This window comes from Hydra vulgaris, chromosome 04 (genome assembly GCF_038396675.1).
Source record: "Hydra vulgaris chromosome 04, alternate assembly HydraT2T_AEP".
Lineage (NCBI taxonomy): Eukaryota > Metazoa > Cnidaria > Hydrozoa > Anthoathecata > Hydridae > Hydra > Hydra vulgaris.
In genome coordinates, this window is record NC_088923.1 from 49,438,120 (window position 1) to 49,464,726 (window position 26,607).

The 26,607-nt window shown below is 27.0% G+C and overlaps 1 protein-coding gene across 7 annotated transcripts in view; it reads left to right on the plus strand.

The window, feature by feature from the left end:
* LOC101235772 (nuclear receptor coactivator 7) overlaps positions 1–26,607 on the plus strand; it is a 78,232-nt gene that overhangs the window by 25,608 nt on the left and 26,017 nt on the right. For all 7 annotated transcript variants that reach the window (XM_065796548.1, XM_065796549.1, XM_065796546.1 and 4 more), the window contains 6 exons: positions 1,499–1,636; positions 2,848–2,940; positions 11,070–11,257; positions 11,470–12,254; positions 14,520–14,691; positions 21,642–21,726. In XM_065796548.1, coding sequence (XP_065652620.1) covers positions 1,499–1,636; positions 2,848–2,940; positions 11,070–11,257; positions 11,470–12,254; positions 14,520–14,691; positions 21,642–21,726 — 1,461 coding nt within the window. The remainder of the gene's footprint in view (positions 1–1,498; positions 1,637–2,847; positions 2,941–11,069; positions 11,258–11,469; positions 12,255–14,519; positions 14,692–21,641; positions 21,727–26,607) is intronic.

The following is a 26,607-nucleotide window of genomic DNA, read 5'->3' on the forward strand; positions in this document are numbered from 1 at the left end:
GATGATGTTTATGAGCTTTAATTTAACAGCTGAATGTACTTTTATTAACATAATGTTGTTTTGAAGACAAATTTTATTTTGTGTTGTTCTATTGCTATACCTAAAAGTGACCTATTTAAGTATTGTTATCTATATGTATTCAAGTATAGCCTTCTATATTTCTATATGATTATTGTTTAGATATTTAAATTACTAATAAATATATAAAGTTACAGAATTCTAAGTAAACTGATTATCTAAATACCATTTTCTTTTTAAAATTGAAATAAAAAGCATTCCTCTAAAATTGTATTAATTTTTTGGAAGTTTTCTTTTCATAGTAAAAACACTAAAACATGTATATATTTTTAACTGAGTTTTTCTAATATCTTTTAAAATAATGGTTTAGCTCTGATTTGGGTCTAAGTATTTGTTTACTAGTTTTGATTCCATGAAAAAGTTTACACAATATAAAGTTATATCTTATACTTCCAAAATTTTAATAATTACTTAATTCACCCGCTTTTTCCTATCCATCAGCATCGGCCACAAATGTGCTCTAGGTACATCACTAATATATATATATATATATATATATATATATATATATATATATATATATATATATATATATATATATATATATGTATATATATGTATATATATGTATATATATAGTATATATATATATGTATATATATATATATATATATATATATATATATATATATTTATCTATATATATATAATACAAAAGAAGTATTGCAAAATATCCACTATTATTGCATCTACTGGAGGTACTGGGATCTACTGTTTTAGCATTACTTGAAATTACATCTCTATAATGCTTAAATTGTGAAAAATTATAGAATTAACACATTTTCTATTAAACAAGATTTTTTTTTTTTTATTTCATGCATTTATCTTTTATTTTTTTATCATTAAAGTTATTTTAGAAAATGAGAGTTTCTTCAACTTTCATCTCCCTTCCACATCTCCCCTCATCTCCAACTCCCTTCCAACTTATAGCTATCCATGTTTGAATCAATTTATGCTGTATCTTGTGATACTGTGGTCTGAGCTATTGCACCAAGTGAAATAGCCCATATAGTCTTTATATAGCAGACAATGCCTAGAATCCTTTTTGTGTGTATATATATATATATATATATATATATATATATATATATATATATATATATATATATATATATATATATATATATATATATTTATACATATATAAAAAATATTTATATATTTTCCTATAACTAATATTTATATATTTTTACACCCAGTAGTTATACTTAGGTCGGCATTCGGCAATGCTGACCTTAAAGTGTTTGAGGTCGGCAAAAAATTGCTGACCTCATTTCTATGTTTTATGGTAAGACCTTTGTATCAAATTTTTTTTGCTGACCTGATGCTGATCCAAAAAGATTGAGGTTGGCAAATTATTGCCAACCTCATTTTTCCTAATTTCAAGGGTTGATATATATATCATTTATATTTTTTTTAGTCACTTTTTGTACCCAAGGGATGTAGAGAAAAAGACTCTTCGGATGTTGAGTTAGAAGATTCATCAAATTACCTTCATAGTATTCCAAAAAATGTGTCTCATTCCGCAAAGTCTGCTGTTCAGTCATCAATGGATGAAGTGAGTTTTTTTAATCATTCATATTTTATATTTATTATTTATTCTATATTAGTCAAATATGTTTTATATTAATCAAATATGTTTTTTATTTTCAAATAAATTTATTAGTAATAAAAACAAATTATTTTTTTTACTTTTTATCTGTATTTTGTACTTATTGTAATATTAATCAGACAAGTCGTAACACAGGTCAGTAAGGTCCTGCACTTTTTATGAATCCTGATAACTTGTTGTGGAACAGCAACAAGTAAAATTAAAAGCAAATTTTTAAACCCAAAGCTTTTTATATGTTATCAAAACACAAATTTTGCCACCAATTTTTTCTGATATTACTATTCTATTTGATTAACATTCAGCTGTAATCATTTGTAAAAAAGTTCAGAAAGAGGGAGGTCTCGAACCACAGACATTCTGTTTATGAAGTCAACGCCTTATCTAATAAGCTAAATGCGCATATAAGTAGGTACAAATAATATACTTATTTTAAAAAGTTAATGTAAAAAATAACCTCGATTATAATCAACAAAATTAATTGACTTACTGCAAAACTAATTATTGAATATTGTATTGTCACCAAGCAAGAGTTTGTTTGCAAAATTGATAACAGAGACAAGGAGTTAATAAAAGCATTGGTAAAAAAAAAAAGATGTTGTGGGACTCAAAAATGCTTAGAATATGTCTACCTTAAGATGCAAGAATTAATATAAAGTTGATATGTTGTCCATTATTTTGTATATAATAAATTCTGACAATACCTTCAATTATTTTAAGTTTTAATTTTTAAACAAAATATATACTTGCTATACTTGGATGCTTTTTATTAATTTTTATTATTTATTTATTGAGTTTATTAAGCGTTTTTTTTTTCTTTTTTAAGAAACTTGTCAAAGAGGTTTTTAAAATATATGAATAATTTTATACGGAAAATTTTAAGCATATTATAAAAAATTGGATTAAATTATATATAAGATATAGTAATATAAATAAAAATTGAAATAGATAAAATGTATATATAATATAAAAATCTATTATAATTGTTAATTTTATTTAGAAAAAAATAATGGCGTTGAAAGAAAATAAAAAACATAAATAAATTAACATAGAAAAGATAGTGTTAGAGAAAAGATTGTTAATATTGTTTTTTTTTTTCCTGTAAATATTATTATAAACAGTAAACATGGTTATAAACAATGGTATTATTTTATTTTCAGAGTCCTGATTTCATATTTGATTTTCATAAAGATGATGATGAACTTTCCAGAAAGTATTTGAAAGTTTATTCAAAATTAATTACAGATGGTCAGGTAGATTTTATTTGTTAATTTTCATTTTTCTTAAGTTCTATTAAATATATAAAAACTTATGTGTTAGCTATTCTCACTGATATAAATTTAAAAGAATTCTTTAAAATCTTTTTATAAAATTATTACTTGCCAAAATAAATTTCTCTACCAAATATTCTCTAGAAGCACTTAGAAGTAGAAGTACCACACATTGATTTTTTGTCAAGAACTTAGTACTAGGATAGTACTAATAGAAGTTTTACGCAACAATTTTGTTATGTTACTCAACAATTATGATAAAAATTTAGTTAAAAACGCGTAAAACAGATCATGGTCTTGTCAGAAATCCTACATGAGTTCGTTTTATTGGTATCACATTTGATATAAACATAATGAATGAACAACTAAAAGTTAAAACAATTATTAAAAACGTTTATTTTTATGTAATCATGGTTACATCAAAAGCCTCACCAGACCACACTGGCTTGTTAGCTGGCTTTTTTTTAACTAAAATTTATATAATTGTATAAATTTTAATGATAAACAATCTTAAAAAATATAATAATAACAATAATTAATAATAAATTTTTTGCTGTACACAGACAATGTAATGTGGTGAAATGATCAAACTTGCTCTTGAAGATATTCACATTGTCAGAATTGATTATCTCTTCTGTTAAATTATTCCATTTGTTAGCTATTCTGTTTGTGAAGAAGTTAAATCTTATGTTTAATGTGTGAGTTTTTTTTGTATTTTCTGCGTATGACCTCTTGTTATTGCATAATTAATTATTCTTGGAGGATGATTTCATTGAACTTTATCCATATTTTTATTTATTTTATAATATTGAATCATATCTCTTGCCTTAACCACAGAACCAGCCAGTTATACGCATATGCGTATAAATTTACTTTTTTTTTTCCTATAAATAAAAATGTAAAAACAACTTACCTGCAAAGTTACGATTTTGATTAAAAAGTCAAACATTTTATTTTGTTTTTATTTATACTTCAAAAATTGCAGTATAAAATTGGAAAAAAATTATTTTTTCAAAACATAAGTTACTAAAAGCAAAAAAACCTTCTGTCTAAGCTTTTCTAACCAAACTAGATGATTTGAAGTTTATTCAAGAAGTGCATCGTGCAGTAAATTTGGTCAAAATCTATTTTTACTTAAAGAAAAGCATTATAAAGTGATTCAACCAAAACTAATTAAAACAATGAATTCAATTCCATTTAAAAAGAAATGATGATTTATGAAGCAACTAGAAAAAGAACTGCAAATCTTGAAATTTTGTGTAAAACAAACAAAGTGTAAAGTCTGAGTAAACTTTTTTGCAGCTGGGTTATTTGTGACAAAAATTTGTTTAAAATGAAAACTTATTTGACTTGGTTTCAGCAAAGATCATTTTTTAATTAAAAAATAAATCTCAAAACTTATCTTATTGTGTTTAGTTTACCTATATTTACATTTTAACGATTTTATTTGTAAGATTTTATGCTTTTTTTTTAATTACTGATTTTACCAGTGAATTTTAATTTTTGGTTATTGTTTAACATTTAAAGGATGGTGTATTTTACTATCCCAGATGAGTTTATTTTTATTTGCTACATTCACAAATTTTGTCTAATTGAACTACCACTTGAGAACATCTTTTAGTATTATATAAAGAAGTTGTTAGCATAAAATATTTTTTTTTACTAGTAAATTTTTTTATTTCAATCCACCTCTCCAAGGCCATGAAGGCCACTACAATCAAGGAGGCTATTTTAGTTGAGGTTACAATTCTCTCTCAACTCTATAACTCTGAAACACGAACAAGGCTGCTGCACAGAGAAACAAGTTGAGCCTGGTACTACCAGGTTCATGGTGGGCATCAAACTCAAAACTTCTTGCTTATGAGACAAGTGCTCTACCACTACACCACTACCACATTTAACAATAATATTAAGAGTTAAAAATTTAGTTACATTAAGACAGCTAGGATATTTTTATACCCCAGCCATTTTACTCATTAATTCATTTTGCTGTAGGTGTAGTAGTAAATAATTATTATGTTTATTTGTGCATTTACTTGTTCTTCAGTTGCTTATCAATAGATATGGGGTAGTATTTATCTTTTTATTTATATTATATATTAGGTACTATTTATATATTTAGGCATTATAACAACTAGAGGTTGGATATTTTTGTAATTAAGCTGCAAATATTAATGAAACAAAATAATGATACTTCTTATAACATTTTAAACATTATTTTTAAATTTTTTGTTTGTTAAACACTTAAGCAAATTGCTTTTTTTAGAATAAATATATTGAGTTGACCAATTAGAAATGCTGCAGTTAAAGCTAATATTATTTTTGTCAAAGGATCTAATCTGATCTAAAGTTTGACTTTGAAAGTCCAACTTAAGACCAAATTATGATTTCTAAAATTGGTGTGGAAATTTAAAGTGAATTTTCAGTAGATACTACTCAGCCAGGTGCTCACAATATTATTTGACAACCAACTGGCCCAAACAGGCTTACATCTCAGGTTTGCGACAAAAGGTTGTATTCTGCCTTTAATCTTTTTATAATAATGCTGAATAAGACTAGAAGGATGGTTAAATACAAGAGTTAATGAGCTTTATGAATTTATTGGATTTTATGAGTTTATTTATATCTTCTACTGTTCCATTCTTAAAATGCAAAGAGATTGATTTGTTAACTTGCGACAATACATTCAATTTGATGTAAGAGAAACTAGAAATCAAAGGTGCTTTCAAGACACATTTGCACCACTAAGTAATATAATGGAGATAATTTGTACTAAATGTAAATGGATGAAGGGTGTCCCTGTTTGTACTTTTGGTGTGCATTGCCAAGCCAGATTTGGAGCCCTTTGTTACGGCTTAGGGTTTATTAATAGTAATAAGGCAATTGCTTGGGCTATTAAACTGTACTGTATACTATCTATGCTTTGAATCAAGTCCTTTAACAAATTTAAAAATAAATAAAGTACCAAAAACTACAAAACACAAAAAACCATCGTCATCAGAGTTAGTTCTCTAACCTATCATTCATTTACTAAACCTTATATTACTTAGTGGTGCAAATATTTACTAAATCATTTATTTATCACCAAGTTTTCTAAACCTATCATTCACTGATATTTGTGGTCTTGGAAGTAATTTTTCTTCTGTTGAGTCTTATCTCTTGCAAAGTTCACCAGACCTAGGTTTAAATCCACAGACTATTCTTTTATGTGCTTTTGTATTTTGTATCATTTTACTCTATTGCTTTTCTCTTATTCTTTCTTGTTCTATATCGCTCCTCTTCATCTCAATACTGCACTTTTTTAATGCTATTTCTGATCGTTTTGACCAAGCCCCCTCTCTTTATCCATCAGCTAATAATGTTGTTATCGGTGACTTTAATGCTCATCACACTGAATGGCTTGGCTCTAGTGTCAGTGACTCTGTAGGCATTAAAGCCCACAACTTTTGCCTTTCTCAATCCCTAACTCAAGTAGTCAACTTTCCAACTCGCTTTCCAGGCAACCCGAATGATTTACCTTCTCTACTCGACTTATGTCTTGTTTCTGATCCTAGTCAGTGCTATGTTTCTCCACATTCACCCAGCACTTAGGTGCTTCTGATCACAGTTTGATCTCTCTAAAAACTATTATCTCATTCTTCTTCATCATCAGAATCCCCTTATCATTGTACCTCTTACAACTACCTTAAAGCTGACTGGGACTCTTTCCATGATTTTCTTCATGTTGGCCCTTGGGTAGAAATCTTTCGTCTTCCTGTTGACAAATGTGCTTTTTACATAACTTTGTGGATTCAGGCTGGCATGGAATCTTTTATTCCCTCTCAACAATTCCAGGTCAAGCCTCGCTCTTCTCCATAGTTTTCCTCACATTGTGCTGCTGCAATTGCCAATCGAAACCGTTACTTCCATATCTATCAGCAAAACAATTCTCCAGATTTCAAACGTCTGTTTATTACTGCTAGAAACCATTGTAAAAAGGTTTTGTCTAACGCCAAAATCCGCTATTCTCAGGTCATGAAATCTCATATTTCATCACAAAAGTTAGGCTCTCATGACTTCTGGAGAATCTTTAATAGTAAGGGCAAATCTGTAATTCCATCTCTCTTGTATGATTCAGACTTTGTCACCTTACCTAAAAATAAAGCTGAATTGTTTGCTAAGAACTTTTCATCATTATCATCTCTTGATTCCACTAGTTGCGTTCTACCTGATATAGCCGTCAAACAGGTTGGTCCATTGCTTGCTCCAGCTTCTGTATCTAAAGTGATTTCCTGCTTAGACTCTTCTACAGCTTGTGGCCCAGACAACATACCTGTTATAGTCTTGCAGAGGTGTTCTCCGCTGTCGTCTATACTTTCAAAACTATTCAACAATCTTGTTTTCCAGACTGCTGGAAAGCAGCATCTGTTATCCCTATTTTTAAAAATTCTGGAGAGCGATCTGATTCGTCTAACTACCGACCCATTAGTCTTCTTCCTATCATAAGCAAGGTTTTTGAATCTTAAGTTAACAAACACTTAATCTCTTATCTTAAATCTAATAACTTACTTTCTGATCATCAATATGGATTTTGATCTTCTGGTTCTACAGCTGATTTGCTAACAGTAATAAACAATAAGTCTTATTGTGCATTAGATAGAGTTGGAGAGGTTAAGGCTATTGCTCCTGACATTTTTAAAGCTTTTAATAAAGTTTGGCATGCTGGTCTTCTCCATAAGCTTTCTTCTTACGGTGTATCAGGTAACATCTTAAAGGTTATTGAATCCTTCTTTTCCAATAGTATAAAAAGTTCTATCTTTTGCCCTTTACTATTTTTAATTTATATTAACAATCTGGAAGATTGTTAATATAAATTAAAAATAGTAAAGGGCAAAAGATAGAACTTTGAGGAAACCCTGAAGTTACAGGATAAGAAGAAAAGTGCTGTTTATTGAAGACAACTTTTATACTATGGAACGGAAGGATTCAAAAATCTTAAAGATTATTGAATCCTTCCTTTCCATAGTATAAAAGTTGTCTTCAATAAACAGCACTTTTCTTCTTATCCTGTAACTTCAGGGTTTCCTCAAAGTTCTATCTTTTGCCCTTTACTATTTTTAATTTATATTAACAATCTTCCAGATATTCTCACATTTAAGGTGGCATTGTTCGCTGATGATACTACCATTTATTCTTGTCATGATACACAATGGCTGGTGAACTTTAATTCAGATAAAACCCAATTTTTTTCAGCCAATCGTTATCGCAATAATTTAGATCTTCCTATATTTATGAATGGTAATGTACTCAATGAGTCATCTACCCTTCATCTTATAGGATTAACTCTTACTTTCGATCTTTCTTGGAAACCATATATAAAATCCGTTGTAAAATTAGCATTTGCTAAGGTTGCATCTCTTTATCAAGGTCAACACATTCTTACTCCAGACTTTATTCTCTATCTCTATAAATCTCAAATCTAGTCGTGTATGCAATACTGTTGCCATATCTGGGGCGGATCTTCTAATGATGCGCTTTCTCTTTTAGACAATGTGCAAAAACGCATTTTAAACATAATTGGACCTGCTCTTGCAGCCAACCTCCAACCATTATCACATGGTTGTAATGTTGCTTCTCTTTCTCTTTTCTAGAGATACTATAATGGACACTACTCTATAGAGCTAGCTTCTCTTGTGCCATCTACTAAAATTCATTTTTGTGTTACTCGTCATTCAATTAAGTCTCATCCTTTTTCTGTGAGTGTTCCTAAGTGCTCCAAAAACTGTTCATCTAGTTTTTTTCCTCGAACATCAGTCCTTTAGAATTTGCTTCCTTCATCTTGCTTTCCTAATTCATATAATTTGCAATCTCTTAAGTCGTCTGTCAATCTTTATGTTGCTTTACAACCTTCATTTTTTCTCTTCCAGTAATTTCCAACTCCAATTAGTGGTTGCTTTCAGCCTTGTTGGAAGCAAAGATGTTTAAAAAAAAAAAAAAATAGCATAGCCATTTACAATGTTTTGTAATATATTGGATATTGCAGCTTACGCTTTTATTTTGTTCTTATCAATTCACCCAAATTATAAAAATGAGGCTTTACATAGAAGAAGAGATTTTTAATAGAATTATCAAAAAGTATTCTTTAAAAATTAGATGCAAATAACAAACTTCCCTGAATAGTTGCACATAGTAATCTTCTCCAAACATTATTTATAAATATTTAAAAATAACGATCTTCATTGAAAATTCCTCAAAACTAAATACATAATCAAACTCAACCAATTGCAGAGAATTATGTGTTCATGACAGGAAAACTCACCTGCAATGTGCAACATTCATTCTGTTTTAGATCATTCTGTTTGCAAGGCTCATAGCAAAATTGTTTGCAATAGTTGTCTTATTAAGAAGATATAACTGTATTTGTTTTGAATAAATTATTATAACAATATGGAAAAGAAAAGTTAAGCTTGCTTTATAACTTTTCTCATCATATAAAATCATCTTTTCTCTGGAAGAGAAAAGCTAAAGTTATAAAGCAAGATTAACAGACAACTGAAATGATTGCAAATTATATGAATTAGGAAAACAAGATGAAGGGAGCGAATTCCAAAGAACTGATGTTTGAAGGAAAAAAAACTAGACGAATAAGAATTTTTGGAGCACTTAAGAACTGTCACAGTAAAAGGATCAGACTTTATTGAATGATGAGTAACAGGGTTAGAGTTTACCATCTAAATTTCATATAGATTTTTTTTTGGTCTATATTTTACACTAAAAAAATTTGATTGCAGCTTCCATATTGATTTTTTTTTTACATCTATCTATCTATATTTATATATATATATAAAAGGCAATGTTTGTATGTTTGATGTTAGCTATAGGTGTCAACACTTCTGGACCAATCAATACCAAACTTGGCACAGGCATTAAGTAGGCCTGAGTGGTGGTTTTAGCCAAGTTTGGGCCACCAGCAGCCCCTCCGGCCTCTGGGTTTAGGCCCCCTCGGCCCCAAGGTTTTCTCAGACATTAAAAGAAAGTTTCCCAAACATTCAAAGAAAGTATTTAAACAACTTAACTCACATTAAACACAATGAAATTTGGAAAAGATAAATTTGGTCAAGTTTAAGTGTGACAAAAACCCACGCAAAGCAGCTAGTTTCTATATATATTTTCTTCAATAGTATATATATTTATATATTAACCTTAAAACCCTCCATGTTTTATGTATACAACCAAAATTTAAAGATTTTTGCATCTTCAACAATAATAGAAGACTCTTCTGAAGTTCTTTTTCTCTCCCAAAAAACATTATTGGAAACATGTATTCCCTGTCAAATTGAAAAATGTTAATTTTTTGTTTTGAAATATTGTAAAAAGGTCTTTAGAAAGTTTGTTTGCTTTAATATCATTATTACTATTTTTTAATTTTTACAAAATTTGTTTAAAACTGTACCAATAGTTGAAAAAGAGAAAATTGGTAAGAGAAGCTTAGGCAATTAAACTACAGCTGATTTACTGTACTTATCTGTCTAGAAAGAAACAGACATAATGATTTTTAGCAATAACTATGAAGCAAATTTTGATTGCCTATTGCTGATAACTTTATTACATTAAACTCCCAAAAATCCACTCTGTACCCAGAGTTTTGCTCTGATACAAAATTTTTACTTTTTTTTCATAGTAAATAGACAGTAAACAACAAAAATGAATTTAACTTTTTTTGAAAGTTTAAACTTTAAATACTTTTAATGTCAAATAAGTATATGAACAAGTTTTTTGAAATTCAAATTTGTTCCAAGTACCTTTTGCAACTTTTTAATATTGATTAGGGCCACCATTTTTTTGAGCCACTGTTTTCAGTGTACCTTGTTTTTCTTATTAAACTTATAGTTTTATTTTGTAAACTTAAAAATATTTTCACCATTTAATTGGATTTAAAAGTTTTTAACCTTGTGTTTTAAAAATGTTGCTTGAAGATAAACATATTAGAACTTAAATTTTTTAAAAATAGTGTTTTTTTAGTTTAGAAAATAAATTCCTTCTAATAGAATAATTTGTGTTATTTTTTATAACTTGTATTTATTTTGTGTAAAGAAATATTTATTTTACTTTTAATTATTGTTTTATTTAAGGGTATTGTATCTGGTGTGTTTTTAATTACAAAACAAACTGTAATGTTCAACCCAGATGTTTCTGATCATTTGGTAATAGAGCATGGAAGACAGCCCTACATAATAAAACTTGATATAAAAGCCATCAGAAAAATTTCTTTTTACGAAGATATTGCAGATATGGTTACTGATAATATTAAAATGCAGTTGTAAATATTTTAAAATAGTTTTGAAATATTAAAATGCAGTTGTAAATATTTTAAAATAGTTTACTATTTAAACTATGTTGTAAACTATGTTAAACAGTTGTAAATATTTTAAAATAGTTTACTATTTAAAATATTTAAACTATGAAAATGATAATTCAAATTTTTTTTCTCATAAAACTATGATGTTTAATGATGTGTTTATATTCTTTTAGTTTGCCTTCTAAATGTCTGAATTTAAATAACTTAAGCCCAGGCTTACATGCTTATCCAGGAGTAATTGTATGTGAAGAAACTGGAAAAGAGTTCAGTTTAGCTGATATGCATAAAGCATATAAAAAACATAATTCTATGCAAGATGATTTGCCAGTTAATTGTGTTGAGACTGAAACTCAAAATAAAAACACAGATGATGTGCATTCTGAGGATAAAACTCAAGATTTTGAAGATGCACACATGCATCAGGGTTCGTCAGTACTAAAAGTATGTTCTTCCCACAATGATTCAATTCTAATGGAAGATAGAAATTTATCAAGCACACCAAAACATTCTTTAAAAAAAGACGGTATTGAAATTCAATTTAAACATGTATCTGAAGATTTGAGCAAAAATCAAATCAAACTTTTATCATCTGGAAAGTCTGTTGATGATCACAAACATTTTATAAGTCTTGAAAAAAACTCTGTGAAGTCAGGGGAAACCTCTCCTGATTCTGCTTATTTAACTGCTCAAAGCATTTCAAGCACCGAAATTTCTGACACAGAAAAACTTTATCCTGTATTAATAAATCAGAATTTTAATATAAATAAAAGAAATATTGACATAAGTAAAGATAGTGGAATATCTGATATGCACCATTATAGCAGCCAAGTTAGCCAAGATGCACACCATTTGTTGCAAACCACTTCATCTATAATCAATGAAGCTCATGAATCTAAAGAATTAAATTCATACGCTGATTCACTTATAGATTCTCATACAGACTTTCAACCTCATGATGGTGAGTAATTTTATTTGTATTTAAAAAATTGAAATTGATTTGTGTGTGTCTTGTTATGAAATGTTCATGTGTGTCAGATTTTGGGTTTTGTGGAGTACTTTTTTAGGGTTAGATTATTTCGATTATAAAAAATTCAAACTGACCCAAATGTGGTTTCTTAAACTGTTATAATAATCATATAATATTTCAATTTTTTACAACATTTCATTCTAAACTTAACTAGTTTTAATGTTATAATTTTGGCAGTTTTTAAATTCTCTCTTTACCTAACTAAATGCTTTTAAATTCCATGCTTCTCTTGCGTGCAAGTAATTAATTCTAATTCTTCTTAGTTATGATTAGATACTTTCCTGCCCACACTAGGAAATTTTTGCGTTTTATAATAAAATTAATTTATAATAAAATAAAAACATATTAAATAAAAATATTCTATAAATAAACTAATCTACAAATATTCTTAATAAATAATTGATCTGGTAAATGACTCAGTCATTTACCAGATCAATTTACCAGTCATTTACCAATTATTTACTTGACTAAAATACCAGCAAATAGCTACCATGACCTGTAAAATGATTAATGGTAAAACTATTTTCCTCACCCTACAATTTGCCAGCTATATAATAATATTAATAATAGCTATAATAAACAATTCTTTATAACAGATTTTTATTACGGAACAATCTTGGTATTACAGAACAAACTCGATATTACAGAACAAACTCGATATTACAGAACAAACTCGATATTACAGAACAAACTCGATATTACAGAACTAACTCAATATTACAGAATAAACACAATATTACAGAATAAACTCGATATTACAGAACAATCTCGATATTACAGAAAAAAACTATTTGCTAAAAATTAAAGTTATACTATTGTCTTTCAAAAATTTGACTAAAGCTGCATGAAAATTTATTTGACATGAATTTGAATGAAGATTGGACTTTGTTTAAATAGTTACAAACAGCTGAAGTATAATTAACCACTTTGTTCTTGTTGAGAATATTTATACATTATGAATTACATTATAAATAATGTTATACATATATTGACATTATTATTTTTCCATTTTCATTTCAATTGGTTCTGAGAAATCTATTACTTACCTTTTCACAAGTTATGTTTTATAAATAAATGAATAATCTTTTCTTACGTCCATGTTAAGTTTGTTTTATTTATATCATGTTAAGTTTGTTTTATTTTGAAGTTAATTTTTATTATATGTTTTGATTTTTTAGTAATACTTGTTTTATTTTTTTGTTCATTAGTATTTATAAATAATTTTGTTTTTTATTTTATATATTGTTTATGAGTCTGTTTTTCCTTTTCTATTATTTTGTTTTTGTCTTTTACTAAAAGTAAATCTTTCTGAAATTATACAGTTTGATCTTATTTTTTTTAAGCCTGTTCATGATTAAATATTAAACTTAAGAAAAGTTGCTCTTTAGATACAAGTCCTGACTAGTTTCTAGATAAGTTAGCAAACAATTTATATGAAATTACAAAACATCGGATGTCAGCAAGTCCAAGGCACACGTTTTAAAGCAGCTCAATGAGAATCTGAACACAAAAAGAATGTATTATAAAATGGAATTTGCTAAACATTTTTATTTATTATAAAAGATAAAAATTATTTTTATTTTTTTAGTTTATAAAATTGTATAGTTACAATTTTGTTTCAGTTTATAAATCTGTGTAAGTATAAATTTTATAGTTTTTTTGTCATAATAATGTTAAGAAATGATAATAAAGCTATATTTATGATTTGGAGAAAAATAATTTATTAAGTTAATAAGGTTTTAATTTTTAAAAATTAAAAATTTTAAAGTTAATTTTGTGGTGATGGCTGTTGTAATATAGCTTTGCGCTAAGAAAATTATGATAAAATACATAGAGCTTTAGTCCTTAGAGCTTTTTTTCATTCATTAGTTTGACAATCAATATTCTGACAAATATATAAATATATAAATTGTTATAAATTTGTTAAATAATTATAAAAATTATTAAACAAAACGGTTGTTTCAAAATGAGCCTGTGATGAGCAAGATTTTACTTAGATAGGAGAACTTTTTTTTTTTCTTTCATAGAGACAAAAGATGTCCATATGAAATATACAGGTTAAAAATTTTTAATCAAAAAAGTATTAAGCATATAGTGATAACTTCAATATGTAACTGGGTGTGTTACCATATATATGCCATGTATTACCATCACAAACGTAATCCTTATATTTTTCTTTATTTTTTTAATTTTTAGTTTCAAGAAAAAATCAAATTGAGCATTATGTGGATCCAATGATTTATCTTTCAATAAGTGTTGGAAAGAATTATTGGATTCATGATGATTCTAAATTTGTTAATATTATGGGTGTTGCACAAAATCGCAATGTAAAGAAGATGCAACATTGGTTTGCAATACCCAAAGAATGGTATGGTTTTTATTTGGCTGTTGTAATTCAGTGTATAAAGTATATATTACTGTGTATTTTTAAAAAAATACCTTTTCTTCAAATTTGAACTAAAATTGGTCATACTTGACACTAATAATCAAGATGGTGTTTTTTAAACATAAAAACATACATGCACTTAAAACATTAAGTTAACATTTTATTGTACTTGTACATTTTATTGTATTCTATTGGAGTTTAGCGACTCCAACTCCGCTAAAAAAGTCGCGACTCAGACTCCACAGCCCTGATAACAATATGTAAGTGTGCATGCGCCTTAGGCTTTTTATCTTATAATAATTTTTTTTAGAGAAAAAATTTTTTTTTATTCTTTAAATGATCAACAAATAATTTTTTGATCACAGCATTTATGCTTTAGTTATCTGATTTAAAGTGTTAAACTTTCAATAGATATATATTTTTTTAAATTATTTTTTTCATTAGATAAGTATTTTGGGCGCTATTAGATTAGTATTTTGCATAATAAAATCTATACATTATCTAACATTGGGCTCATAAATAACAAATGTTTACTTTTATGTCACATAAATCACTGTTAACGATTTTAATAAATAAAAGAAACTGCATCAAGGGTTAAATTAAAGCATTGCGATAATCGTAAGTTCCTGAAATTAAATAATTTTAGGAATTTATGATCCTGAAATTATTTAATTAAAAGAAATTGCAATTGCTGATTTTTAAGTATTAAAAAAATATTGCTCATGAAATTAAATAATTTTTTCAATCAAAGCACTTTGTATTAAAATTTTTAAACTTAAATATTGCTTGTTTTATTGACCACTGGATTGTTTAATTGTTATGAAACAACGGAATTAAAATGTCTTGAAAAATCTTAAGTTTGTTATTTGACCTTTTTATGCGGTAAAAATATTTTAAAAGTGATAAAAAATTATTTTAAAAATTCAATTTTCTTAAAACTTTTTTCTATTAAATCTATGAGGGTTTTCTCAGAACTACCTAGCCCTACCCTAATTAACTGTGAAATTTAATTTTTTTTTTCTTTCAGATTAGCGACTATAAAAAGTGAACGTTTTCAGTAAATTTTTAAAATGGAGAAAATTAGTCATTGTTATGTCTTTCAATATTTTTGTTTAAAAGGTCTCAGTCCAACCGATATCAAAAGTAAGCTAGATTTTACTCTAGGGGAGTCTGCTCCCACATTTGCAACTGTGAAATATTAAGTTGCAGAGTTTAAAAGAGGCTGTATGACCTGTCAAGATGAACCCATCAATGGTCAACTAAATGAGGTCACCACGCCCGAAATGGTTAGGAAAATCCACAAAATCGTAGTAGATGATTGTCAATTGAAAGTGCGCGAGTTAGCTGATATAGCAGACATATCAAAAAGTGCTGTACATTGCATATTGACTGAAAGTTTGGACATGAAAAAGCTGTGTGCACAATGGCTGCAGCGTTTACTCACAATCAATCAAAAACAATGTCGTGAGGATGTTTTGATAAGTTGTTTAGCTATGTTTCACAAAAATATAGCCAAGTTTTTGCGTCGATTTATAACTATGGATGAAACATGGGTTCATCATTTCACTCCTGAAACAAAATGAGCATTGTGGAAACAATGGGCGAAAAGGGGGAATCAGCTCCGAAGAAAGCAAAAATAACTTCATCCACTGGAAAAGTTATGGGGTCAGTTTTTTGGGATGCGCATGGGATAATTTTCATTGGTTATCTTTAAAAAGGAGAAACCATCAATGGCGCATATTATGCAAACTAATTGCTGCATTTGAGTGAAGAAATCAAGGGGAAATGTTCGCATTGGGCTAAGAAATGTTTGTTTCATCAAGACAATGCACTGTTTTACACATCTGTTATATTGCCATGGCTAAAGTTAATGAATATAAGTTTGAATTGCTTCCTTATGCATTCTGTTCACCAGATTTAGTCCCACCAGATTATTTTCTATTTTCAAACTTGAAAAAATGGCTTGGTGGGAGAAGATTTTTTATAAATGAAGAGGTAGAGTCTGGGGTTGATGGCTATTTTGCAGAGTTCGATGGTTCTTACTATGTACAAGGTATCGAAGCAATTGAACATTGCTGGAAAATGTGTATCAAGCTAAAAGGGGATTTTGTTGAGAAATAAAAATAATCTTTATCAAATTTTTTGTGTTTTCTTTGTTAGGCTAGGTAGTTCTGGGACCACCCTCGTATCTTTGGAAAAAAAAATTAATTTTTATTTAATATAAGTATTGATTATTTAAAAAAAAAAGTTTATTATTAGTTAATTATTAAAAAAAAATTATGCTATTTAAATATATAAAGATATAGTTCCTATAAAAAAAGAAATTGCCATTAAAGATTTGTTAAGATACAAAGTAAATTTTTAATATATTTAATATGACATGGTTTTTCTGTCTAAAGATTGTTCTCACCCCTCAAACAAGTCTTCTTACTGTTATTAGCAATGTCTTCAAGTTTTTATTTAATATCTCATCTTAAATCTAACAACTTAGTGTCTGACAATTAATACTGATTTTAGTCCTTTTTAATGTTGCCTAAAGCAACACTTTTTATTTCCAGCAGCCTCTAGGTTACTACACAAATATGTATTTGTGTTTGGTAAAAGTGGGCTAATTTGGTTTATATTTATTCTTATTATATTCGATAAAATAAGTTTCTTTAATGTTTGTATTTTTATTTGATTGAAATGTTCCAAAATGTTCCATGTTTTTTGATTGCAGTTCCATAAACTAGGTTAACCAGTGTTTTTTTGGGAAATACCAAAAGATTCATAGTTTTTTTTTTTGATTTCAAATAACCCTTAAAAAGTTTGTTTATAAGGGTTATTTGTTAGAAGACTTGATTTTATTCTTCTATAAACCATTTTATTAGTATTTTCTTGAAAAATCTTTTTTTTTTAAACCTAATTTACAAATATTTCAGGCCTTGTTTTAAAGCATTAAGCTGCTGGCATTTTACCTACCCGTTAACCAATTTTACGTACGCCTTGAGCGATTTCCATTAAGCTACTTTTTATTAACTTTTTCTAACTTTAAAATTATTCTATAAGCGGTAAGATAAAAGAAGTAATTCATTTTATAAAAAACCACATTAACTTTTGAATGACAACTATGTAAAAAAATTTGTTACAAAAGTTTGAATGACGATTATATTAGATATAAACGCTATTTACTAATGAAAAATAATGAAATCAAATTAAAAAATACAAAAACTTAATCTTTATTAATCTCTATTAAGCTAACTATTCTATCGAAATATTTAGTAACAGAAAAAAAAATTGTTTATAATTAGTGACAATATATTTTTTGTATATGAAGTTATTAAAACGAAACCATAAAACAAATATGTATAATAAAAACTTGTATTTATCATCTTGCGAGCACAAAAATAATTATACAACTTTAGATTTAAATAAAAAAATTTACTTTTTTTATTTAATAATAAAAATAAATTTCTATTTAATAATAAAAGTTAAAATTAATAAATAGATTAAACTTTTAATAAATAATGTGTGAAAAAATAATCTTTGCTTTCACAACATCGCTAATAAAATAATAAAATTTTAATAAATAAAGTAAATAAGTTAACGTGATTTTTTTTATTTGTTACTTGCTCATTTTTTTTAAATAAAAAACCATGTTTTAGTTACAAAGCCGCAATTAGAAATTTAAGAAATAATCATTTAAAAAATTTGATATATTTCGATTCATTTTTACAAATGTAGAGAAAAGAAAGAAATTTGTTCATATCAAGCATTTTTTTAAATGCAATATTAAATTTAATTATCTAATATAAATAAAAAATTGAAAGAAAATAAACATTACTTAATAGTCATAATAAATAACAAGGCTATTTAACTTGTTTTGCAGTAATTTAAAAAAATTTATGTCTTTAAAAAATAAAAAGAATTTTATGACGTCAAATTCACATTTGGCAAATGCATTTTTTTTATTTTCAAAACAAGACCTGATATTTGTATTTGGAAAATGCTGATTGAATATATTTGTATTTGAGTTTGTATTTGGAAATTTAGAATAAACATTTTTGTGTTTGTATTTGATCAAACGTATTTAACCCCAACCCTGACTACAAGGTCTCAAGGTTTCATCCTTAGTCCTGTGCTATTCTCTATCTTATAATATTTTCATACTGAATTTAATGCCGCTGCTCCTGCTGCTGCTACTGTTACTTTATTCATGCATGTTTATACAGAACTTGCAGCTGCCATTACACCCAAGTTAATGGCAAGAAAGAGTCACAGCACTTTTTGTAAAAGAAAATGTGAAAGTGTATGCAAATATCTAACTTATGTAAACTTCAAATTATGTAATGTTAAAAAAATATCAATTTTTACAGTTTAAATTTTACTTTAAAGTTGCATTGCAGCAACTTTTCCTTAATTTTAGTTTATAGCATTTCTTTGTTGCTTTATAAAGTCTTTTGTTTATTAAATAGTGTTAAAACTTTCATCAAACAATATGCCTTAGTGGTTATGATCCTTCTGTAGTTCAAACTTTTCATTCAAATTCTTGTGCTGCCACATTTTTTTTTTTTTAATCTTTTTCAATTTTTTAAAATACAAAATAAAACATTTTTGAAGTTTTATAGAAATTTCCAAAATCCCTTTAATTTTGGTTTTATTTTCATTTATTTGCCGTTTTATAAACTTTTTTGTCACTGTTTATTAAAAAGTGTTTATTAAATATTAATTGGCGGGTTAGTGCGCCATAGTTGCCAAAGCGGTTAGCTCACTGTATTTCCAAACTTACGATGCGAGGGTTCAAATCCTCTAGCTTTCACATCCTCTAGCTTTCACATTATTATTTTGATAAATCTTTTCCAATTTTTTAAAATACAAAAAAAAGTATTTTTAAAGTTCTATTGATGTTATATACATAACATATATAAAGATATTATATACTATAACAAACAAAGAGAGAAAAATTTTTAAACAGCTTAAAATTTCAATCAACATCGATACAGGGTTAGAAATTTTTTGTGCATATGTCATGATAGAAATACTTAAGTTAAGTGCTTAGATAATTAGTTAAGTCTGCATGTTAAACACACATTAAAGAAACAACTTTTTTTGTTATAGGAAAAATCTTGTTTTTTTCTTATTATTTGTTATATCTATTTATTTCTATTATTCAAAGTTAGTTAACAGGGCAAGGGTCCTAATAAGCTGCAGATGGTCTAGAAAAAAAATTAATAAAAACGTAATAGAAACTTAATAAAGAAAAAAATTTTTAAGTCTGTGTCTGTTTTTTTTTTATAGAAATTTAACATTTTACTTTAAGAAGTTATAAAGTATTGAACATTAATCGGTAATCATAAATCAAACATAACTCAAAACAAAGGTCTGACAGATTTTATGTTCTACCACTTACTAAAAATTATTAAAATAAAAATACAATATAAAGGATAAGTATAGAAAAGGTCAGTGTGGAATAAACTTACCATGACCGGTATTATAGGGGTCATGGTAAGTCCATTATTTCACATATTTTTAAGTCTAAATCCAAATGTTTTTCAAACTTTTTATACCAATTGGAATTAATCAACACATTTGAACGAGTATTTAAAATATTATTTAGAATATAATTTTTTGAAGTCTTAAATTTTTTAAAGTTAATTATTTTTTATTCATGACTTTGAAAGGTAGACATAATGTATATTTTTTCTAACGCCCACTAAAAAGTATTGAAGTAAGGAATAAGTATAGGAATGGTTGGTATATAGTAGACTTACCAAGACCCATATTTTTTGTGTCTTGGTAAATCTATTTAACTAAAATAAATAGAATATTTTAGCTATGATCTTCCCTCTATCTAATCTCTAAATGTTTCTGTATTTTACTTCAGTAATTTTTTTTTGTAATTTGTTCCAGTAATTTGTTTCAGTAAATTGTTCCAGTAGTTTGTTTCAGTAATTCGTTTCACTTATTTGTTCCAGAAATTTATTCCAGTAATTCGTTCCACTAATTCATTCCAGTAATTTATTCCATTTATTTTTTTGCAATAATTTATTCCAGTAATTCATTCCGGTAATTTGTTTCAGTAATTTACTAGTAAATTCATTAATTTGTACTAGTTACTTAGTACTTAGTTTCAGTAATTTACTAGTAAATTCATTAATTTGTACTAGTTACTTAGTACTTAGTTTCAGTAATTTTCTAGTAAATTCATTAATTTGTACTAGTTACATTTTCTAGTAATATGTTACAATAATTTCTATAACATGCTGCATTCTTCTTACTATTATTAGCAAAGTTTTTAGTCAATTAACAAGCATCTAATATCTTATCTGATTAGAAATTTTGGTCCCTTTTACTGCTGCCTTATTAACTGTAATAACAGTTTCTTCTGTGCATTATATGGAAGTTTCTTCTGTGCATTATATGGAAGTTTCTTCTGTGCATTATATGGAAGTTTCTTCTGTGCATTATATGGAAGTAGTGAGATGACTGTTATTGCTCATGATACAGGTTTTTAATAAAATATGGCATGTTGGATTTCTATGATTCTTTTTGTTAGGAAAAGTTGTTAAATTTGTTGAATTTATTATTTGGGAATATCATTAAATTATTAAATTTATTATTTGAGTTAATTATCGTTTATCATGTTCAAGAAACTTTCTCTTATAAAAATTGGTGCTTTGTCATTTTTTTCTGACTCATACGGTTTACAGTTTTTCAAATCTTTTGTATTGGATTGTGTTACATGGCAAACACATAAAGATATTTTAAGATGTTAGTTGTTGATTTTAAGATGTGATTGCTGAATGCATGCTATTGATATTTTAAAAATTCTGAATGAAATTTCTTTTTTTTGTTTTTTTCTCTTGTGTATTTTTTCTATTCTTTTTTTTTTATCGTTTTTACTAAAAAAAAATTTTTATATTTTTATTTTATATATTTGTTTTAACTCATAGGGTGGATCAATTATACGAGTTTTTAATTCATTGGGCACCTAATCTTAAAATAAATCCATATTTAACATTGGATGATATTGATCAGGTACTAATTATGACATAAATTATATTTCTTCAATAATATATATTAAATAACTGATATATATTACATTTCATTGATATCATATATTACTTTATTGTCATGAATTATATTTCTTTAATAACGCGTATTAATTTACAGACATAATTTAGTTTTCTTTAATATCATATATTACTTTACTGATGTGAATTTAATAATGCATGTTGCTTTACTAACATAAGTTAGATTTCTTTAATAACGTAATTGACTTTACTGACTTTAATTAGATTTCTCTAATAACATAGAGTAAAAGTAAACTGGCAGAGTTGTTAGTTCTTGGCCTCTACCTTGCCTTATTCTTAGCCTTGAAAATTTTGGCCTTTATTGTTTTGGCCTTTGGCCTTCAAAATTAGAATACATAAAATTAAAGAATTGAAAGTTGTCATTCTTTATTTTAATGTATTTTTGTTTTTGACTTTCATATGTATCTGCAAGTATATTTTCCTATTGACTTCGTTGAATTCTGCGCATAACCTTAGTCTATTTTCACAACATGTGGTTTTGTTGTCACAGCACTTGCTATCTACAGTTTTGTTAATAATTGACTTTAATGTAAGGCAAAAATTTAAGTCTTTGGTCTTGAAAATGTTTGCATAGGACTTGGTCATGAAACTCTTATTCTTGGTCTTGACCTTAAAACTCTTGACCTTAGCCTTGTAACTTTTGGCCTTGGTCTTGGCCTTGTAACATGTGATCTTGACCTTGCTACTTTTAGCCTTGTTAACAACTCTTCTAACTCAACACTCTTCACAAAAGGCTGAATAACTTTTTTAAAATTGAAAATTTTAAAGAATTTTTCTATGATATTGTTGTTGATAAGAGCAATTCTGGATTATGTCTGCTTGTGTTCTGCATTGTGTCCGCTTTAAAGTAAATTGTCTAAAAGCAAATTGCAAATTGTATGAAAAAAGCACAGATAAATTGATAAATTCAAATTTTTTTTTTTACAATGTTAAAATATATACATAATAGGGTGGGTCGAAAAATTTTTTCTTCTCAAATCAAGTTGTAATAGTGAAAATATGCTGACTTATTGGTTCAGTTACAAATCTTTTAAATATTATTCTTTTTTTTTTAGTGTAACAGCCCACGCATTGATCCCAAAGTTTGATATAAATGTACAAAAAAGTGGTTTGAAGCCACCACAGCATAAACCATTTAAAAAATTTACTTTGTGAACTAAACGCACATTATTGTGTTACTGTTAAGTAATATCGTGTTATTGAGTCCACCTTATTTACAAATAGTTTTGTTTTTACTACTTTAAGAAGGTACTTAAAAGTGATTGCAAAAGTGTTGCATTATCTTATAGCGTAATTGTTTAGTTTGGTTTTCGTAGGACAAAAATATTATAAGAATACAGTTGTGTGTGCGTTTGCATTTGTTACGTAATTTTCTCTACACTAATTACTAAATCATTATGGAAACTAGAAAACAAAGTTATCAATGCCCTATATTCGGGAGTGTACAAGATATTAAGGACAATGTAATGCCTACCTACGAAGATGTCATGAAATATTACAAATGGAATAGATTACAACTTAAAATTAGCAGAAATACTATAAAAGAACCATCATTTTTAGATATTGCTGAGCTTGTGTCTCAAAAAATAGAAGATGTTTGGAGAAAATTGTCCCTTCCGAGGGTTTCACACACAAGAGTAATTCAGCTATTAAAGGTTTATCATTTAAAGTGCAAAAACCTCATCAAATCTTTAAAAAGATTATCTGCTGATAAAAAAATTGATTTTATACAGCCTTGCAAAGTTCTATTCAACATTTGTTCATGTAAATGTAAACAAATTCAACTTTGTTGTTGTCCAAGAGAAAAAGAGGTACCATAAGAAGAACGAAAGACAAGGCGCTAAATATTGTGAAGAAAGGAGCAAAAAGGTACAGACAGTGATTGAGGAACATATATCTGTTGTTAAAGAACCAGATTCAGTCTATATTGGTTATGCTACACCAGTTCGAGGTACTGGCAAAAGTTTTGAAATATCAGTTAATGGGCTTCTCTTGTCATAAAAAATTAATCTAGATGATTTGATGGCTATTGGTTGCGATGGTACGGTCACTAACACAGGAAAATTCAATGGCATAATCAGAAGAAAAGGCTTCAACCCCTCTTACAGTGGATTATTTGCATGCTACATTTAAATGAGTGTCCTTTGGAACATCTATTTATCAGATTAGACGATGTTACCACTGGCCCATCCTCACATGTTGGTCCTATTGGCAAATCATTAGAAATTGTGAAAAATTACAAATAACTATCTGCCAGGAGGATACTTAAAGACAAAATTTACCTCATACAGGAAAAATAATTTGTGTGTTCGAAATGTAAAATAAATTTTGATGCCAATAGTTATTTTGAGCTCATTAATTGGCAACAAAATTAATTCGATCCACCAATTCTTTGAAACATCACTAATCAGGAAATAAACGAGGTTGTTGGGTCAAAAGATAATCAGTTAGATTTTATTTTACAGTATATTAATGTATATTAATACCAAATTTTAGTACTGTTAATTGTTTATGCATTCTATATTTTGTTTCTTCATTTTCTATTGTTATATAACTATTTCTTAATAAAATATATACATTTAACCAAATGTTGTTTTTTCGAAAATACCCCAAACTTTGAATCACGTGTGCAGGCTAAAGATACGACTTTATTTAACTTTTTATAGACAATTTTTATTTGTTTAGACCTAAGACAACTTAATATCACTATGAGAATATTATCAAATAGCTTTTATTTTTTTCCTATATATAACGACCCACTCTAATACATAATATTAACAGAAATATATAATATTTATTTACAGAAATATATATTACTTCAAACAGATAGAACTCTAAGAAAAAATAAATAAAAAAAACTTTAACTTGAAATAAATTTTTGACAAGTTAAATTATGGACAAATTTGTATTTTTCATTTGTCAATGTTGTTTTTGAAAAGCAGTTGTTTTACTGATTTAGAATTTTTAAAAACAGCTTTTAACAGCTGTTTTACTGTTTTTTAAATTTTGAAAATTTTTTATTTATTAGTACTCGCTTCATACACAGGAGGAGACATTTATTAATTTTCAGCAATTTTTCCAACCAACTAAATCTGCCCTAAATTCTAAAAAAGTTTTTGAGTTGTTATTGCTTTTTCATGGTATTATTGCATTGTATTTAGCATTATTGGTATTGAGTTCCAGAGATTTTTTACATCAAGATGAAGTTCAATTTCTTTTCAAGTAGAGCCTTGACTTTGAATTGAAAACTTGATTTCTAACGCTTGACAGTTTGATGTATTTTATCAACTTGAGTGTCTTAGTAAATCATTGTAGTCATTATCATCTTCACACTCATCATTTATAATTAGTTCCTTTATCAAAAGAATTATTTTCATTTTTATCATTATCACAGGTGTTGCTTAAATCTTTAATCTTTTAATCCCAAAATTCAAATTAATCTTGTTTAAAACGTTTTATCTTGAATATTAACAAAATATCTTTGTCCTCCTAAAGTAGTCACCTTATCAACAGTCATGCAAACTCTCCTTTATTGTCTACCTTTAGTTTTATGGTGTCAATCTTTTTTTTTTTTGCTTTTCATCAAAATCTTTGTGCAGGAGTTTCATTGCATCACCTTTGTAAAAGGGGAGTTTAAATACTTCAAATTTATCCACCATCAAAAAAAAGTTCATAACTGGTAACTATGCAATTATTTTTAAATTAATGTAAGTAAGAAACTGGTTATAGAAGCCCTATTTATAACTTAATAAACTCTCAAGAAAATTTTTATACTAGATTAGTAAAAAAGAACAATTAAAATAAGAAACTCCCTAGTACCAACCTGTGTGCTAACCTAGTACTAACCTGTGTGCTAAACTAGTACTAGCCTGTGTGCTCAGTTTTTTGTAATAAAAAAAATGCTACCTACTAAAGTTATTTATTAAAGTTATTATCCAAAAACTTTATGTTAAATTGTTTTATATATAAAATTTAAAAAAAAGTCAAATCAAATTACCATTGTTTTAATAAACATGTTGTTAAAGAAACTTTTATATTAGCAATTCTGAAACATTTTTTTTTAATTTGAAACCCAGGACAACTATATGACATATAAAAGTAAACGTTGTTTGAAACTTTTATCTGAAAATGTTTAAATCAAAAAAATTTTAACATTTTCAGGTTTGAATGAATCTTTATGCTGTTAAAACTCATTATAATATCGAAATAAAACTTATTCATTATATAGCATTAAAAAAATGGAACTTATTCATTATTAATTAAAATTTATCATTACAGCAAATAAAATTTTTTTTATTTTTTTTGTTTCTTTAACTTTAATTTAAAGAAATTGAAAAAACAGTAACAACAGTCATTTAAAAAACAGCTGTTTTTTTTTTTGCTGTTTTTTATTTTTCTAAAATAAGCAGTTGTTTTACTGTTAAACAGTGTTCAGAAACCCTGATTGCCACGATTAACCCTTTAACAGTCCCGTGTTTGTTTTTTTAAATACGGTTGCTATTAGTCCAGCTTATTTTTTTGAAGTGGTCTCTAAATGTTCCGCGTTTTTGAAATTATCGTGTTTTTTTACTAAAAGAAAAAAAAAGTTTTTTTTACTATATTTAATATTAATATCACTACAAAATGTTATTATTCAATTTAAAAATGTATAAATCATAATACATAAACACAAACTTTTAAAAATGTGTTCACTAATATTCACTTTTTGTACGATAATTGGAAAAGCATGGAGTTGCACCAAGTCCTACATCACATTCTACAAATTCATATCTTGAATCTTTTTGAATTATGTGTTTGTAACATACCGCACACCTTCTTTGAGCAT